The following is a 17,612-nucleotide window of genomic DNA, read 5'->3' on the forward strand; positions in this document are numbered from 1 at the left end:
TCTATGTCAGCCTGCTTGGAAAGCTTGGTATTTAAAGTTTTGCTATGGATAATATCTAGTATATATATACAGCAAAAGTAATTGAAGTTAGAAATGACCAGGTTTTTCTCGTAGTTTGTGCTAGGTATAAATTCTAGAACTCCATAGGCTTTCTTTATTTTAATCAGTGGATATTTTATTGGCCCTAAATACTTTATTGGTTTTAGTGGTCAAAATACTCTCACCTATTTTGTGCATGCTATAGATTTTTGGCTTTTTAAATATTTTTCACCTCTTAAATCTATTTTCAGTTATTTATGTGCTTTGCAAATACTGTCACCCTAATCTAAGCCTAGACCAAACCAGGAAAATCATTTTCAATAACCTGAACCCAAGAGACTGTATAAACATACTTCTACTCTAAGAGTATGTCTTTTGACACCAAAAAAAACAACCAGACACGCAAACTACTTCCTGATTATTTTGAAATAAGATCTAAAAGGTTTTTTAAAATGCACTTGAGACAGCTCAAAAATATCCAGAAATGTTCTGATATTTCTAAAGTAGTTTTTACCCATTCACGGAGATTTGAGAGTAGAAAACTATAGATACAATCCTTTTCTTTTTTTTTCCTTTATTTTCTGTTTTTTTTCTTTACCTTTGATCCTTCAGGGCCATTTTGTCCAGGAATCCCAATATCTCCAGGAAAACCCTAGGGAATACAAAAAATATAGGGAGTTTATTCCATAGCAAGTTACTTCCAATTTATTAAGCATACAAAAATTCCCTTTGCCTTTCTTTGATGTCCAGTTAAAATGATTTATTCTCCTCAAAATTAATATCTTTCAATATTAAATATTGTTAGGCAGTTGTCTGACAATGGAATGAAAAGCTTATAAGGTATACTAAAATAAAGCTTACTTCATCAATTATTCACAAACAATCCTCATACCCAAAGAAAATTCTCTAATCTAGCCTAAGAAAAATTTTACATCATATTCAGTATCATTCAAAACTTGAAAAAAAGACAAAAAGATATGTAACAGGTCTTTTCAGTGTCATATGGGACACAGAGTCACCCAACAATTAGGAGAATGTACTTCGTTAGACTCACTGTTTACTAACAACACATTAATTCTTCTGTTTGGCGAAAAAGAAAAAAACAACCCACAGGTTATAGCTTAATATACAGGATACTAATTAGTTTTATATCAGACTCAACTATCTTATTCTAACATTCCCATATTCAACTGTCTATAAATAGATCAAATGTTCTTTGAATTTATTTTGACATTTTACTGATTCTATCATTAGTTAATGAATTGAATGAAGTCTTTGACCTATGTTTATTTAATATTTGCCTGAAAATCATAATATTACCTTTTTGGAAATTATACTTTAGCAGTCTAAAACAGTTGTTTCAAGAAATAAAAATGGACCAAAGTGTTAAATAAGTTTGTGCTGAGAAACAGCCAAGAAAGTTGCTCTAAAATGTTACAGCAGTATTCTCTCTCAAATAATACATTAGAATGAAATTCATTAGGATCAGTTTCAATATTGACAATAAGCTAATAATTAGTTTCCTTATATTTTGTCACAGATAGTTATTTTAGTGTTTTCTTCTGACATGGAAAAAGGAATAAAAAGCAAGACACATAGAAAAATCACATCTTTAAAAGTTAAGAAGGCTGAAATTAAGTATGAATATCAGCTAGAAAAGACAGTTCAGTGGAGGGGTAAATATTATGATAATTAATGCCAACAAGTAAGATAGACTAGGCAAGGTTGATTCTGGAAAACTCATCTTGGGGAAAAAAAAATCAAAAGTAAGTGATACCAATTCATCCAGTTTGGATTAGGAAAGAAATGTCTTGATTCCAATTTAAACTTGGTTTCTGTGGAGAAAATATTACTTGTGGATGTTTCTGGCAAGAGAAAAGGCAGTGGTAACAGAAAGACTGGACACAAGGTCAGATTTCTGGAAGCCTTGGAACAAAATACATTCAATTCAGACATGCTTTTCTGAGGGAAATCAGGATCACCTATACCTTCACTCTCTGGAGGAGGAAATAGCAACCCACTCCAGTGTTCTTGCCTGGAGAATCCCAGGAACAGGGGAGCCTGGTGGGCAGCCGTCTATGGGGTCGCACAGAGTCGGACAGGACTGATGTGACTTAGCAGCAGCAGCAGCCAGTATTCTTGCCTGGGAAAACTCTTGGACAGAGGAGTCTAGCAGGCTACAGCCCATGGGATCGCAAAAAGTTGGACACAACTGGGCGTGCGCACGTGTGCATGCACACACATACACCTTCTCTGCATTGAATAATTTTTCTGTATCTTTCTTCATCTGCAACACTTACATTTTAAATAAGAGATTAAATAATATATTACTTGCAAATATTTCTTTGACCTCCAGTACCCTGAGTTAGGTCCCATCTAAGAATCTCACATCATCCTAGGGTCCTCAGTTTCAGTTCAGTTCAGTCGCTCAGTCGTGTCTGACTCTTTGCGACCCCATGAACCACAGCACGCCAGGCCTCCCTGTCCATCACCAGCTCCCGGAGTACACCCAAACCTATGACCATTGAGTCGGTGATGCCATCCAATCATCTCATCCTCTGTCGTCCCCTTCTCCTCCTGCCCTGAATCTTTCCCAGAATCAAGGTCTTTTCTAATGAGTCAACTCTTCACATCAGGTGGCCAAAGTATTGGAGTTTCAGCTTCAGCATCAGTCCTTCCAATGAACACCCAGGATTGATCTCCTTTAGGATTAACTGGTTGGATCTCCTTGCAGTACAAGGGACTCTCAAGAGTCTTCTCCAACTCCACAATTCAAAAGCATCAATTCTTCGGCATTCAGATTTCTATATAGTCCAACTCTCACATCCATACATGACTACTGGAAAAACCATAGTCTCGACTAGACGGACCTTTGTTGAGAAAGTAATGTGTTTGCTTTTCAATATGCTGTCTAGGTTGGTCATAACTTTCCTTCCAAGGAGTAAGCGTCTTTTAATTTCATGGCTGCAGTCACCATCTGCAGTGATTTTGGAGCTCAGAAACATAAAATCAGCCACTGTTTCCCCATCTATTTGCCAGGAAGTGATGGGACCAGATGCCATGATCTTAGTTTTCTGAATGTTGAGCTTTAAGCCAACTTTTTCACTCTCCTCTTTCACTTTCATCAAGAGGCTCTTTAGTTCTTCTTCACTTTCTGCCATAAAGGTGGTGTCATCTGCATATCTGAGGTTATTGATATTTCTCCCGGCAATCTTGATTCCAGCTTGTGCTTCCTCCAGCCCAGGATTTCGCATGATGTACTCTGCATATAAGTTAAATAAGCAGGGTTACAATATACAGCCTTGACAGACTCCTTTTCCTATTTGGAACCAGTCTGTTGTTTCATGTCCAGTTCTTAACTGTTGCTTCCTGACCTGCATATAGGTTTCTCAAGAGGCAGATCAGGTGGTCTGGTATGCCCATCTCTTTCAGAATTTTCCACAGTTTATTGGGATCCACACAGTCAAAGGCTTTGGCATAGTCAATGAAGCAGAAATAGATGCTTTTCTGGAACTCTATTGCTTTTTCCACGATCCAGCGGATGTTGGCAATTTGATCTCTGGTTCCTCTGCCTTTTCTAAAATGAGCTTGACTATCTGGAAGTTCACGGTTCACGTATTGCTGAAGCCTGGCTTGGAGAATTTTAAGCATTACTTTACTAGCGTGTGAGATGAGTGCAATTGTGGTAGTTTGAGCATTCCTTGGCACTGCCTTTCTTTGGTCTTGGAATGAAAACTGACCTCTTCCTGTCCTGTGGGCACTGCTGAGTTTTCCAAATTTGCTGGCATATTGAGTGCAGCACTTTCACAGCATCATCTTTCAGAATTTGAAATAGCTCAACTGGAATTCCATCTCCTCCACTAGCTTTGTTCGTAGTGATGCTTTCTAAGGCCCACTTGACTTCACATTCCAGGATGTCTGGCTCTGGGTGAGTGATCACACCATCATGATTATCTGGGTCATGAAGATTTTTTTTGTACAGTTCTTCTGTGTATTCTTGCCACCTCTTCTTAATAGCTTCTGCTTCTGTTAGGTCCCTACCATTACCGTATTTAATTGAGCCCATTTTGTATGAAATGTTCCCTTGGTATCTGTAATTTTCTTGAAGAGATCTCTAGACTTTCCCGTTCTATTGTTTTCCTCTATTTCTTTGCATTGATCGCTGAGGAAGGCTTTTTATCTCCCCTTGCTATTCTTTGGAACTCTGCATTCAGTTGTGTATATCTTTCCTTTTCTCCTTTGCTTTTCGCTTTTCCTAGGGTCCTACAAGGTTACTTAATGTAGTGTTTGGCTGGTTTGGTATTCTTCATCAGATTGTATTATAACACAGGTATGTATAATAAATTATATATGCTACCTATATAATAAATTCCCTGAGGGCAACTTTATATCTCCTAACCACCGTATTCCCAGAAACTAGTAAAACACCTGGCATGTAATAAATGTTAAAAAATTATTTATTTACTTATTTTGTTGCTGAACAATGACGTGTTTGTTTCTTTTGACAAAATAAAGACAACATGTTAGTGGCTACTTTTGGTCCCTTGCACCAGTTTACAACCACTGGTTCACAGCGGATAAATTTATTATTCCCATCCATTGCAAAGATGAGCCTCGGACACCTTCTTATACTTGAAAGAAAGCTGTAAAACGTATAAAATTTGTCATGTTAAAAGAACTCTGGGAGTCTGAAAAGGATCTCACCAGCCAGATATGAGATAATATGAACTTCAATAAGGATAAAAACTGCAATGGATTGAAACGTCAAATATGTTTAAATTCAAAAGTTCAAAATGATACAATAACAAAAAAAATTCACATTTAGAAGCTAAAAGAGAGCCAACTCATTTCCAAAATTGGTAAAGAAAGGTGAAGAATCAAGCATTTATTCTACCTTTCCTATACATAGACTTCCCTGGTGGCTCAGATGGTAAAGCGTCTGCCTACAATGCGGGAAACCTTGGTTCAGTCCCTGGGTCAGGAAGATCTCCTGGAGAAGGAAATGGCAACCCACTCCAGTATTCTTGCCTGGAAAATCCCATGGACGGAAGAGCCTGGTAAGCTAGAGTCCAAGGGGTTGCAGAGTCAGACACGACTAAGCGACTTCACTTTCACTTTCTTTTCCTATATATACTACAACTAACCAAAGAGCAGATTAGGGGATGTATTCCAGCCAATAAATCAAAAAAAAAAAAAAAAAGAGAGAGAGAGAGAGCAAGAATATCACCATTTTGCAGTACCCTACATGATCTAATGTATTAATATACAGGGAATTGAAGCATCACCACTGTTACTGACATCACAGAATGATACTAGACGTTTTGTGCTTCCTGATGAAAGAACACAATATCACCCACAGTCTTGCCAAAAACAAACAAGCAAAACTGACTTTGGTCAGCTTCTATATGTGACTACTAATTTGCAGGAAACACAGAGGAGGGAGAAAACATGCTTATCTACATCATGAGACTATAATCAGCAAAACCCATGCTGTTGGAAACTCTACAGGTTAAATGACTGGGGATCTTCAACAATTATAAAGTGGGGAAAAACAATGGAAAAAGACATTTTCGACTGAAAGACACAAGACTTAAAAAAAAAAAATACTAAACAATACTTTTAAAAGATGTGCACTTGAGTGATAAACTATAAAAGATAAAAGAAAAGGAGAAAAGAGGCTTGTGGCTGGTTTGGTATCCATAAAAGTTTCTGGGGATAACTGGCAGTTCCATTCCTTACCTGTGTATTAGCTGTAAGAGTATTTGTCTTATAACTGCCTGTGATGTACATTTGTTTTATACAGTTTTCAGTGGCTGAAATTTATGATCAATAAAACAGTAAAAAAAAAGTATTGTGGTGATTTCTGGGTTAACATGGACTATGGAGTATATGCATGAACATCGGCTCCTTCTTAAACATGAAAATTATAGTAAAGGAATGTGAAAAAGATAAAAAGTACCAAAGATGAGGGAATAAGAGACAAAAGATGTCAAAAAATCTGATCCTATGTTATACCCATGTAAGTTGACTATTTTAAAATTAAAACTTTATTTAAAAGTTCAGAAGCACATCAATATAGTTATTAAAAAGAGGGGAAAAAAGCTCTTCAAATATTATACCTTAGAAACTTGGCCAGAGAATATTTTTCTTATATAAAAAATTCCATACCTGAATTTTTGGTATGGATTGGGTTACCATCAGGTAAAGATCTTGCTTTTTAAATAATAATAAATTTAAAATATGAAAATCAGAGTTAACCTAAGTCAACTGTATTTTAATGATAATATATATCTATAAAAGAAATCTTTTAACTTTCAAATTTATTGTTAAAATTGTAAATCAAATGACAGGACATGACTACCATTGCCAAGTAGCAAAATTTCAGAGAGCTTAGAAATTTAAAGATTTAAAAACACACTGTTCAGCGTCTATAATTTTCATTTAAAAAAACTACACTGGCATGAAACTATGTAGAAAGAAAATTTAAAAATATAATAAAATGCTCTAAATTTGCTTTTTTCATTTAAAATATTTTGGTACACACTGAAAAGTCAAAATGGTTTCTTTCACAATGCACTTCATTATTTCTGTGGTCATATCACAACTGAAAACATAACACCTTACTGAGGAAAAGGACTAGGAGTCTGACTTCTAGAGATTTCCTTAAAAAAAAAACTGTGATATAACTGATATATAACGTATTACTTTCAGGGTAAAACACCTGTATATACAGAAAAATGATTATTACAATAAGTCTAGCTAACATCCATCACCATCGTTATAATTGTGTATGTGATAACATTTGATATGTACTCTCTTTAGTTCAGTACAGTTCAGTTGCTCAGTCATGTCTGACTCTCTGTAACCCCATGAATCACAGCACGCCAGGCCTCCCTGTCCATCACCAACTCCCGGAATTCACTCAAACTCATGTCCACAGAGTCAGTGATGCCATCCAGCCATCTCATTCTCGGTCATCCCCTTCTCCTCCCGTCCCCAACCTTTCCCAGCATCAGAGTCTTTTCCAGTGAGTCAACTCGTCGCATGAGGTGGCCAAAGTATTGCAGTTTCAGCTTTAGCATCAGTCCTTCCAATGAACACCCAGGATTGATTTCCCCCAGAATGGACTGGTTGGATCTCCTTGCAGTACAAGGGACTCTCAAGAGTCTTCTCCAGCACCACAGTTCAAAAGCATCAATTCTTTGGCGATCAGCTTTCTTCACAGTCCAACTCTCACATCCATACATGACCACGGGAAAAACCATAGTCTTGACTAGGCGGACCTTTGTTGGCAAAGTAATGTCTCTGCTTTTTAATATGCTATCAAGGTTGGTCATAACTTTCCTTCCAAGGAGTAAGCGTCTTTTAATTTCATGGCTGCAGTCACCATCTGCAGTGATTTTGGAGCCCAGAAAAATGAAGTCAGCCACTGTTTTTCCATCTATTTCCCATGAAGTGATGGGACCAGATGCCATGATCTTAGTTTTCTGAATGTTGAGCTTCAAGCCAAACTTTCCACTCTCCTCTTTCACTTTCATCAAGAGGCTTTTGAGTTCCTCTTCACTTTCTGTCATTAAGGGTGGTGTCATCTGCATATCTGAGGTTATTATTTTTCCCAGCAATCTTGATTCCAGCTTGTGCTTCTCCAGCCCAGCGTTCCTCATGATGTACTCTGCATAGAAGTTAAATAAGCAGGGTGACAATATAAAACCTTGCTGCTGCATTGCTGCGTCACTTCAGTCGTGTCCGACTCTGTGCGACCCCATAGATGGTAGCCCACCAGGCTCCCCTGTCCCTGGGATTCTCCAGGCAAGAACACTGGAGTGGGTTGCCATTTCCTTCTCCAATACAACCTTGACGTACTCCTTTTTCTATTTGGAACCATTCTGTTGTTCCATGACCAGTTCTAACTATTGCTTCCTGACCTGCATACAGGTTTCTCAAGAGGCAGGTCAGCTGATCTGGTATTCCCATCTCTTTCAGAATTTTCCAGTTTATTGGGATCCACACAGTCAAAGGCTTTGGCAAAGTCAATGAAGCAGAAATAGATGTTTTTCTGAAACTCTCTTGCTTTCTCCATGATCCAGCAGATGTTGGCAATTTGATCTCTGGTGCCTCTGCCTTTTCTAAAACCTGCTTGAACATCTGGGAGTTCACGGTTCACATATTCCTGAAGCCTGGCTTGGAGAATTTTGAGCATGTCTTTACTAACATGTACTCTCTTAGCAACTTTCAAATATATAATACAGTATTATTAACTGTCTCACCATGTTATACATTACATTCCTAAGACTTCCTTATTTATTGGTTTGTTTTAGCTTTTGTTGTCTGTGCTTCTGGTGTTAAAGAGAGAAAGAAAGAGAAAGTCATCACCAAGACCAATGTTGAGGAGCTTCCGCCAATGTTGTCTTCTATGAGTTTTATGGTTTCCGGTAGTCCAATCAAGCTTTATATCCAATTTGAGTTAATTTTTCTGTATAATATAAGATAGAGGTCAAGTTTCTTTTTTTTTTTTTTGCATGTGCTGTTCAATTTCCCCCAAACCATTACTAAATGGACTGTCCTTTCCCTCACTGTATACTCTTGGCTCCTTTGTCATAGATTAACAGACCATATGTGGACGGGTTTATTTCTGATCTTTCTTTTTTTCCTTTCTATTTTGTTCCACTAATCTATGTGTCTGTTTTTATACCAATATCACACTACATTAATTACTAAAACTTTGTAATGTAGTTTAAAACTAGGAAGTGTAATGCCTCCAGCTTCGTTCTTCTTTCTCAAGGTTGCTTTGGCTCTTTGGGGTCGTTTTTGATTCCGTATGAATTTTAGGATTGTTTGTTCCATTTTTGTGAAAGATGCCATTGGAGTTTTGATAAGGATTGCACTGAATCTGTCAGAAAAGGCAATGGCAACCCACTCCAGTACTCTTTCCTGGAGAATCCCGTGGATGGAGGAGCCTGGTAGGCTGCAGTCCATGGGGTCGCTAAGTGTTGGACATGACTGAGTGACTTCACTTTCAAGCATTGGAGAAGGAAATGGCAACCCAATCTAGTGTTCTTGCCTGGAGAATCCCAAGAACGGCGGAGCCTGGTGGGCTGCCATCTATGGGGTCGCACGGAGTCAGACACGACTGAAGCGACTTAGCAGAAGCAGCAGCAGCAGCACTGAATCTGTAGATTGCTTTGACAAGTATGGACATTTTAACAATATTAATAATTCTTCCAATCAATGAACATGGAATATCTTTTCATTTGTTTGTGTCTCCTTAAATTTCTTTCATCAATGTTTTACAGTTTTCAGTATACATGTCTTTCAGCTCCATGGTTAAATTTATTCCTAGGTTTTTTTTTTTTGAGGCAAATGGGATTGTTTTAAGTTCTCATTCTGATATTACTGTATTGAAACAACTGATTTTTTGTATCTTGATTTTGTATTTTGCATCTGCTGCCTTTTTAATAGAAATAGTTTAATCACCAATTTTTATCAAGAAGCAGAAAAGTCAAGAAGCTTTAAAAATAATAAGTAAAATTAATGTGTTTTCTATTTTTGGACTTCTAACATTTGTTTACTGTACCAAGAAGAGTGATTCAGCATTCTCTCCAGTAAAAACAATGTTTTATTATTCTCTGATCACTAAAAGCTGGAGCCTAATTCACATCCATTTTTAAAGCAAAGCATGGAAATTAAAGCACTAACAGATTCCATTAGTTTCCTAAGTCATAAAAGTAAAACACTGTCTTTCCTACTCCGGCAAAGTGTCCTAACAGGATAAACATAATGCTCCATGGTATCCATTGAGCACATTAGTACCTATTTAATAGGAGTAGTAAGTCTGTTTTATTTTGAAATATATAGTTCTTCTAGGTAAAAAATAGTTTAAAATGGTAAATGGATAAATAATCCACAATAATTAATTCAATGGATAAACTAAATATGGTGTATTGGTAAAATGAAGCAACCTGGATATGGCAACCTGGATTAATCTCAAATACATTCAGTACAGTTCAGTTCAGTCGCTCAGTCGTGTCTGACTCTGCGACCCCATGAATCACAGCATGCCAGGCCTCCCTGTCCATCAACAACCCCCAGAGTCTACCCAAACCCATGTCCATCGAGTTGGTGATGCCATCCAGCCATCTCATTCTCTGTCATCCCCTTCTCCTCATGCCCCCAATCCCTCCCAGCATCAGGGTCTTTTCCAGTGAGTCAACTCTTCACATGAGGTGGCCAAAATATTGGAGTTTCAGCTTTAGCATCAGTCCTTCCAATGAACACCCAGGACAGATCTCGTTTAGAATGGACTGGTTGGATCTCCTTGCAGTCCAAGGGACTGTCAAGAGTATGCTAAGTAAAAGAAATCAAACCAAACAAGAGTACATACTGTATGAGTTCATTTACATACAACTTTAGAAAAATGCAAATTCATCTAAAATGCAAAAAGCAGATCAGTGGTAGCCTGGGAAGAGGTGGGGCTGAAAAACAAAATGAGGGATTACAAAAAGTGACTAAGTGTTGAGTTTGACAAATACCTTTTCTATCTTGACCTTGGTGATGGTTTCACAGGTGGCACATACATGAAAAATTATGAAATTACACAATTTAAAATATACACTGTGGCTCAGATGGTAAATCTGCCTGCAATGCGGGTGTCCTGGGTTCCTTTCCTGGGTTGAGAAAACTCTGGTGAAAGGAATGGCTATCCATCTTTCATTCACATTTTATAATAATTAGGCACATGGAGCTATTCTGGAGCACTTCTTACCAGGTTAGTCAATGAACAGCAATAAATGATGGCTACCTCCTTGATAAGGCCAATTGGCAGGGACCGAGTAGGTAAAACGGAGAAGGCAATGGCAAGCCACTCCAGTACTCTTACCTAGAAAATCCCATAGACAGAGGAGCCTGGTAGGCTGCAGTCCATGGGGTTGCTACGAGTCAGACACGACTGAGCGACTTCACTTTCACTTTTCACTTTCACACGTTGGAGAAGGAAATGGCAACCCACTCCAGTGTTCTTGCCTGGAGAATCCCAGGGACAGGGGAGCCTGGTGGGCTGCCGTCTATGGGGTCACACAGAGTCGGACACGACTGAAGTGATACAGCAGCAGCAGCAGAATAGGTAAAAAGTGCAGAAGCAGCCTTATGTCAGAGGATGTAAACTAGGGAAAAATGGAAGATTCTTGAAGTAAGGTTTATTTTTAGGGGAAACATCAATAACTCAAATACTAAGAGAAATAATGGAGTTTCCAGTGAGTAGCCATTCCCTTCTCCAAGGGATATTCCCAATCTAGGGGTTGAACCCAGGTCCCCCACATTGTAGGCTGATTCGTTACCATCTGAGCCTTGGTGTATATTTTACATTGTGCAATTTCATAATTTTTCACATAGGCATAGCCTGTGAAAACATCACTGAGATCAAGATGGAAGAGGTTATTTGTATAACTCAGTACTTTGTGGATCACAACAAACTGTGGAAAATTCTTAAAACAATTGGGAATACCAGACCACCTGACCTGCCTCCTAAGAAACTTGTATGTGGATTAAGAAGCAACAGTTAGAACGGGACATGGAACAACAGACTGGTTCAAAATTGGAAAAGGAGTACATTGAGGCTGTCTATATGCAGAGTACATCATGCGAAATGCCGGGCTGGATGAAGCACAAGCTGCAATTAAGGTTGCCAGGAGAAATATCAATAACCTCAGATATGCAGATGACACCACCCTTATGGCAGAAAGTGAAGAAGAACTAAAGAGCTTCCTGATGAAAGTGAAAGAGGAGAGTGTAAGAGCTGGCTTAAAACTCAACATCTGAAAAACTAAGATCATGGCATCTGGTCCCATCACTTCATGGCAAATAGATGGGGAAACAATGGAAACAGTGAGAGAATTTATTTTGGGGGGCTCCAAAATCACTGAAAACAGTGAATGCAGCCATGAAATTAAAAGATACTTGATCTTTGGAAGAAAAGCTATGATAGATAGCATAATAAAAAGCAGAGACGTCATTTTGCTGACAAAGGTCTGTCTAGTCAAAGCTATGGATTTTCCAGTAGTCATGTATGGATGTGAGAGTTGGACCATAAAGAAGGATGTGCACCAAAGAATTGATGCTTTTGAATTGTGATGTTGGAGAAGACTCTTGAGAGTCCCTTGGACTGCAAGGAAATCAAACCAGTCAATCGAAAGGAAATACCTTAATATTCATTAAAAGGACTGATGCTGAAGCTGAAGCTCCAATACTCTGGCCACCTGATGGGAAGAACTGACTCATTAGAAAATACCCTGATTCTGGGAAAGATTGAAGGCAGGAGGAGAAGGGAACAACAGAGGATGAGATGGCTGGATGGCATCATCAACTCAATGGACATGAGTTTGAGCAAACTCTAGGAGACAGTGAAAGACAGAGAAGTTTGGCGTGCTGCAGTTCATGGGGTCACAAAGAGTCAGACATGACTGAAGGATTGAACAACAACCCATTCCAGTATTCTTGCCTGGAGAATTCCATGCACAGAGGAGCCTGGTGGGCTACAGTTCATGGGGTTGTCAAGAGTCAGACATCAACTGAGGGACTCTCCCTTTCACGTTACATGTTATAAATATATACCTCAATTATACTCCTTGGAAGGAAAGTTATGACCAACCTAGACAGCATATTAAAAAGTAGAGACATTACTTTGCCAACAAAGGTCCATCTAGTCAAGGCTATGGTTTTTCCAGTAGTCATATATGGATGTGAGAGTTGGACTGTGAAGAAAGCTGAGACAGAAGAGTTGATGCTTTTGAACTGTGGTGTTGGAGAAGACTCTTGAGAGTCCCTTGGACTGCAAGGAGATCCAACCAGTCCATCCTAAAGGAGAACAGTCCTGGGTGTTCATTGGAAGGACTGATGCTGAACCTGAAACTCCAATACTTTGGTCACCTCATGCGAAAACTTGACGCACTGGAAAAGACCCTGATGCTGGGAGGGATTGGGGGCAGGAGGAGAAGGGGACGACAGAGAATGAGATGGCTGGATGGCATCACCGACTCGATGGACATGAGTTTGAGGGAACTCCAGGAGCTGGTGATGGACAGGGAGGCCTGCCGTGCTGCGATTCATGGGGTCACAAACAGTCGGATACAACTGAGCGACTGAACTAAACCAAACTGAACTGATACCTATATTAGTTCAGTTCAATCGCTCAGTCGTGTCCGACTCTTTGCGACCCCATGAATCACAGCACGCCAGGCCTCCCTGTCCATCACCAACTCCCGGAGTTCATTCAAACTCATGTCCATCACCGGATGCCATCCAGCCATCTCATTCTCTGTCATTCCCTTCTCCTCCCGCCCCCAATCCTTCCCAGAATCAGAGTCTTTTCCAGTGAGTCAACTCGTCGCATGAGGTGGCCAAAGTATTGGAATTTCAGCTTTAGCATCAGTCCTTCCAATGAACACCCAGGATTGATCTCCTTTCAGTTCAGTTCAGTTCAGTCGCTCAGTCGTGTCCGACTCTCCGCGACCCCATGAATCACAGCACGCCAGGCCTCCCTGTCCATCACCAACTCCCGGAGTTCACTCAAACTCATGTCCACAGAGTCGGTGATGCCATCCAGCCATCTCATTCTCCGTCGTCCCCTTCTCCTCCCGCCCTCAACCTTTCCCAGCATCAGAGTCTTTTCCAGTGAGTCAACTCGTCGCATGAGGTGGCCAAAGTATTGCAGTTTCAGCTTTAGCATCAGTCCCTCCAATGAACATCCAGGATTGATCTCCTCTAGAATGGACTGGTTGGATCTCCTTGCAGTATAAGGGACTCTCAAGAGTCTTCTCCAACACCACAGTTCAAAAGCATCGATTCTTCGGCGGTCAGCCTTCTTCACAGTCCAACTCTCACATCCATACATGACCACGGGAAAAACCATTGCCTTGACTAGACGGACCTTGGTTGGCAAAGTAATAGAAGATACCTAAATTGAATAAGTAGGGAAAACCACTAGACTATTCAGTTATGATCTAAATCAAATCCCTTATGATTATACAGTGGAAGTAAGAAATAGATTTAAGGGACTAGATCTGACAGATAGAGTGCCTGATGAACTCTGGACGGAGGTTCGTGACATTGTACAGGATACGGGGACCAAGACCATCCCCATGGAAAAGAAATGCAAAAAAGCAAAATGGCTGTCCGAGGAGGCCTTACAAATAGCTGTGCAAAGAAGAGAAGCGAAAAGCAAAGGAGAAAAGGAAAGATATAAGCATCTGAATTCAGAGTTCCGAAGAATAGCAAGGAGAGATAAGAAAACCTTCCTCAGCGATCAATGCAAACAAATAGAGGAAAACAACAGAATAGGAAAAACAAGAGATCTTTTCAAGAAAATTAGAGATATCAAGGGAAGATTTCATGCAAAGATGGGCTTGATAAAGGACAGAAATGGTATGGACCTAACAGAAGCAGAAGATATTAAGAAGAGGTGGCAAGAATACACAGAAGAACTGTACAAAAAAGATCTTCACAACCAAGATAATCACAATGGCGTGATCACTCACCTGGAGCCAGACATCTTAGAATGTGAAGTCAAGTGGGCCTTAGAGAGCATCACTACGAACAAAGCTAGTGGAGGTGATGGAATTCCAGTTGAACTATTTCAAATTCTGAAAGATGATGCTGTGAAAGTGCTGCACTCAATATGCCAGCAGATTTGGAAAACTCAGCAGTGGCCACAGGACTGGAAAAGGTCAGTCTTCATTCCAATCCCAAAGAAAGGGAATGCCAAAGAATGCTCAAACTACCGCACAATTGCACTCATCTCACACGCTAATAAAGTCATGCTCAAAATTCTCCAAGCCAGCCTTCAGGAATATGTGAATGGTGAACTTCCAGATGTTCAAGCAGGTTTTAGAAAAGGCAGAGGTACCAGAGATCAAAATGCCAACATCCGCTGGATCATGGAGAAAGCAAGAGAGTTCCAGAAAAACATCTATTTCTGCTTCATTGACTTTGCCAAAGCCGTTGACTGTGTGGATCACAATAGACTATAGAACATTCTGAAAGAGATGGGAATCCCAGACCACCTGACCTTCCTCTTTAGAAACCTGTATGCAGGTCAGGAAGCAACAGTTAGAACTGGACATGGAACAACAGACTAGTTCCAAATAGGAAAAGGAGTATGTCAAGGTTGTATATTGTCACCCTGCTTATTTAAATTCTATGCAGAGTACATCATGAGGAATGCTGGGCTGGAAGAAGCAAAAGCTGGAATCAAGATTGCCGGGAGAAATATCAATAACCTCAGATATGCAGATGACACCACCCTTATGGCAGAAAGTGAAGAGGAACTCAAAAGCCTCTTGATGAAAGTGAAAGAGGAGAGTGAAAAGGTTGGCTTGAAGCTCAACATTCAGAAAACAAAGATCATGGCATCTGGTCCCATCACTTCATGTGAAATAGATGAGGAAACAGTGGAAACAGTGTCAGACTTTATTTTTTTGGGCTCCAAATTCACTGCAGATGGTGACTGCAGCCAGGAAATTAAAAGACGCTTACTCCTTGAAAGGAAAGTTATGACCAACCTAGATAGCACATTAAAAAGCAGAGACATTACTTTGCCAGCAAAGGTCCATCTAGTCAAGGCTATGGTTTTTCCCGTGGTCATGTATGGATGTGAGAGTTGGACTGTGAAGAAAGCTGATCACCGAAGAATTGATGCTTTTGAACTGTGGTGCTGGAGAAGACTCTTGAGAGTCCCTTGGACTGCAAGGAGATCCAACCAGTCCATTCTAAAGGAGATCAATCCTGGGTGTTCATTGGAAGGACTGATGCTAAAGCTGAAACTCCAATACTTTGGCCACCTCGTGTGATGAGTTGACTCACTGGAAAAGAGTCTGATGCTAGGAGGGATTGAGGGTGGGACGAGACGGGGATGACAGAGAATGAGATGGCTGGATGGCATCACCGACTTGATGGACATGAGTTTGAGTGAACTCTGGGTGTTGGTGATGGACAGGGAGGCCTGGCGTGCTGTGATTCATGGGGTCGCAAAGAGTCGGACACGACTGAGCGACTGAACTGAACTGAACTGAGAAGATACCTATATAAAGCTATACAAATAAAAGCTAATTGGTATTGGGTGTTTTAGAAAATCATTTGCTCTTTGGTAAGCAACAGTTTTTTATGATTTGAAAGAAAGAAAATAGAATTTATTCATTGAACTTGGCCCCAGATAAAATTTATTGAAATTCAGAATTTGAATAGTTTTGGAACTAACAGCACATTCAATTATAATAGGTTTAAAATAAAGCACAATTTGGGGAAATTTCCACTTTTATGTTAATAACATAGCTTTATTTTTTATTTATTTTTAAGTGTGAATTTGAGGCTCATTTAGTCACTTCTCTTTATCATATTGCCTAAGCATTTCCAGGGATACAAATAATTTTTTTATAATGTGTCTTTAGATACTCTGTTATTATAGATGAGTGACATTTAATTCATTTAACTGTCAAGTTTTTTAATTGATTTCTATATACATTATGCATTACATACATAAGAATACAATATGATTTGTCTTAAATTTATCTTCTGGGTAGTTTATAAGTCTAAACAAAGTAGAGATGTTGCTTTGAAAAATAGTCATGTTGAGAAAAGATAAAATAAAAAACTACTTAAGATAGGGTAACATACAAATTATGAATTCCTAGAGGGCAAAGTTATGCAAATCCTCATCTGGTATTGGGCACATAGTACATTAAATAAATATTTGATGGCTGGAATTGATGAACAAATTAAAAACAAATTTTATCAGAATAATTATATTTTCAATTATGCAGTTTCCAAAGTTACCCTTTGTCTGAAAAAATAACCAATCAGTATATATTCTATAAATAGGATTAAAATTTTACATATGCAAACAAGAAAAGAATGCACTCAAAGGTAGAGAGATTCTGAGAGCGGGGAATCTGGTTTGAGATATGGATCCAGAAAACAATCATAGGATTTTGCTCTTTAGCATCTGTGGAAGTACACACCATGTCAAGGAACATACTGAGTCCAAGTACGAAAGTAATAAAAGAAGACTAAAATGATCTTTTCTGAGTGAGGATAATCCATCCAAAAGTTAATGCCAAAAAAAATATTTGAAAGGACAAAAGTAAAAAAATAAGTTTCTCAGTAAATTATAGAAACTAAACTGTCACGCAGTGTTTAACTGCAAATTAAAAAACTGTTCTGTCTTCTGAGAAAACCACAAACAGAAATCATGAGCTTCTGGAAAAAGAAATGCAGAATAAAGAATTCATCTAAGTATCTGGCTCACTTTCATTTTCTTGCTGTTTTAGATCTAGAAATCCATCAAAACCAGATTTTTTTCATTATGATATTGTTGAAAATCTTTGCAAATGATTATGGCTATTTATATTTTTCCCTTTTGCAACTCTGTATGTTTAAGCAGTAAAAATAGCACAGCTGAGCTCTAAATTTCATTTACATTTAGCATTCTAAAAACTCAGCAGAGAAAATCCACAAAGATGATAAAATGCGTTACAAGATCACACACACTCTCTCTTCTGAATAAAACTTTGCTTAAATAGTATTCA

The 17,612-nt window shown here is 38.9% G+C and overlaps 1 protein-coding gene across 1 annotated transcript in view; it reads right to left on the reverse strand.

The window, feature by feature from the left end:
• COL24A1 (collagen type XXIV alpha 1 chain) overlaps positions 1–17,612 on the reverse strand; it is a 440,433-nt gene that overhangs the window by 242,980 nt on the left and 179,841 nt on the right. The window contains exon 20 of the mRNA XM_055403313.2: positions 638–691. Coding sequence (XP_055259288.2) covers positions 638–691 — 54 coding nt within the window. The remainder of the gene's footprint in view (positions 1–637; positions 692–17,612) is intronic.

This window comes from Moschus berezovskii, chromosome 4 (assembly GCF_049115385.1).
Source record: "Moschus berezovskii isolate FMDL1 chromosome 4, NW_MosBer_1.0, whole genome shotgun sequence".
NCBI lineage: Eukaryota > Metazoa > Chordata > Mammalia > Artiodactyla > Moschidae > Moschus > Moschus berezovskii.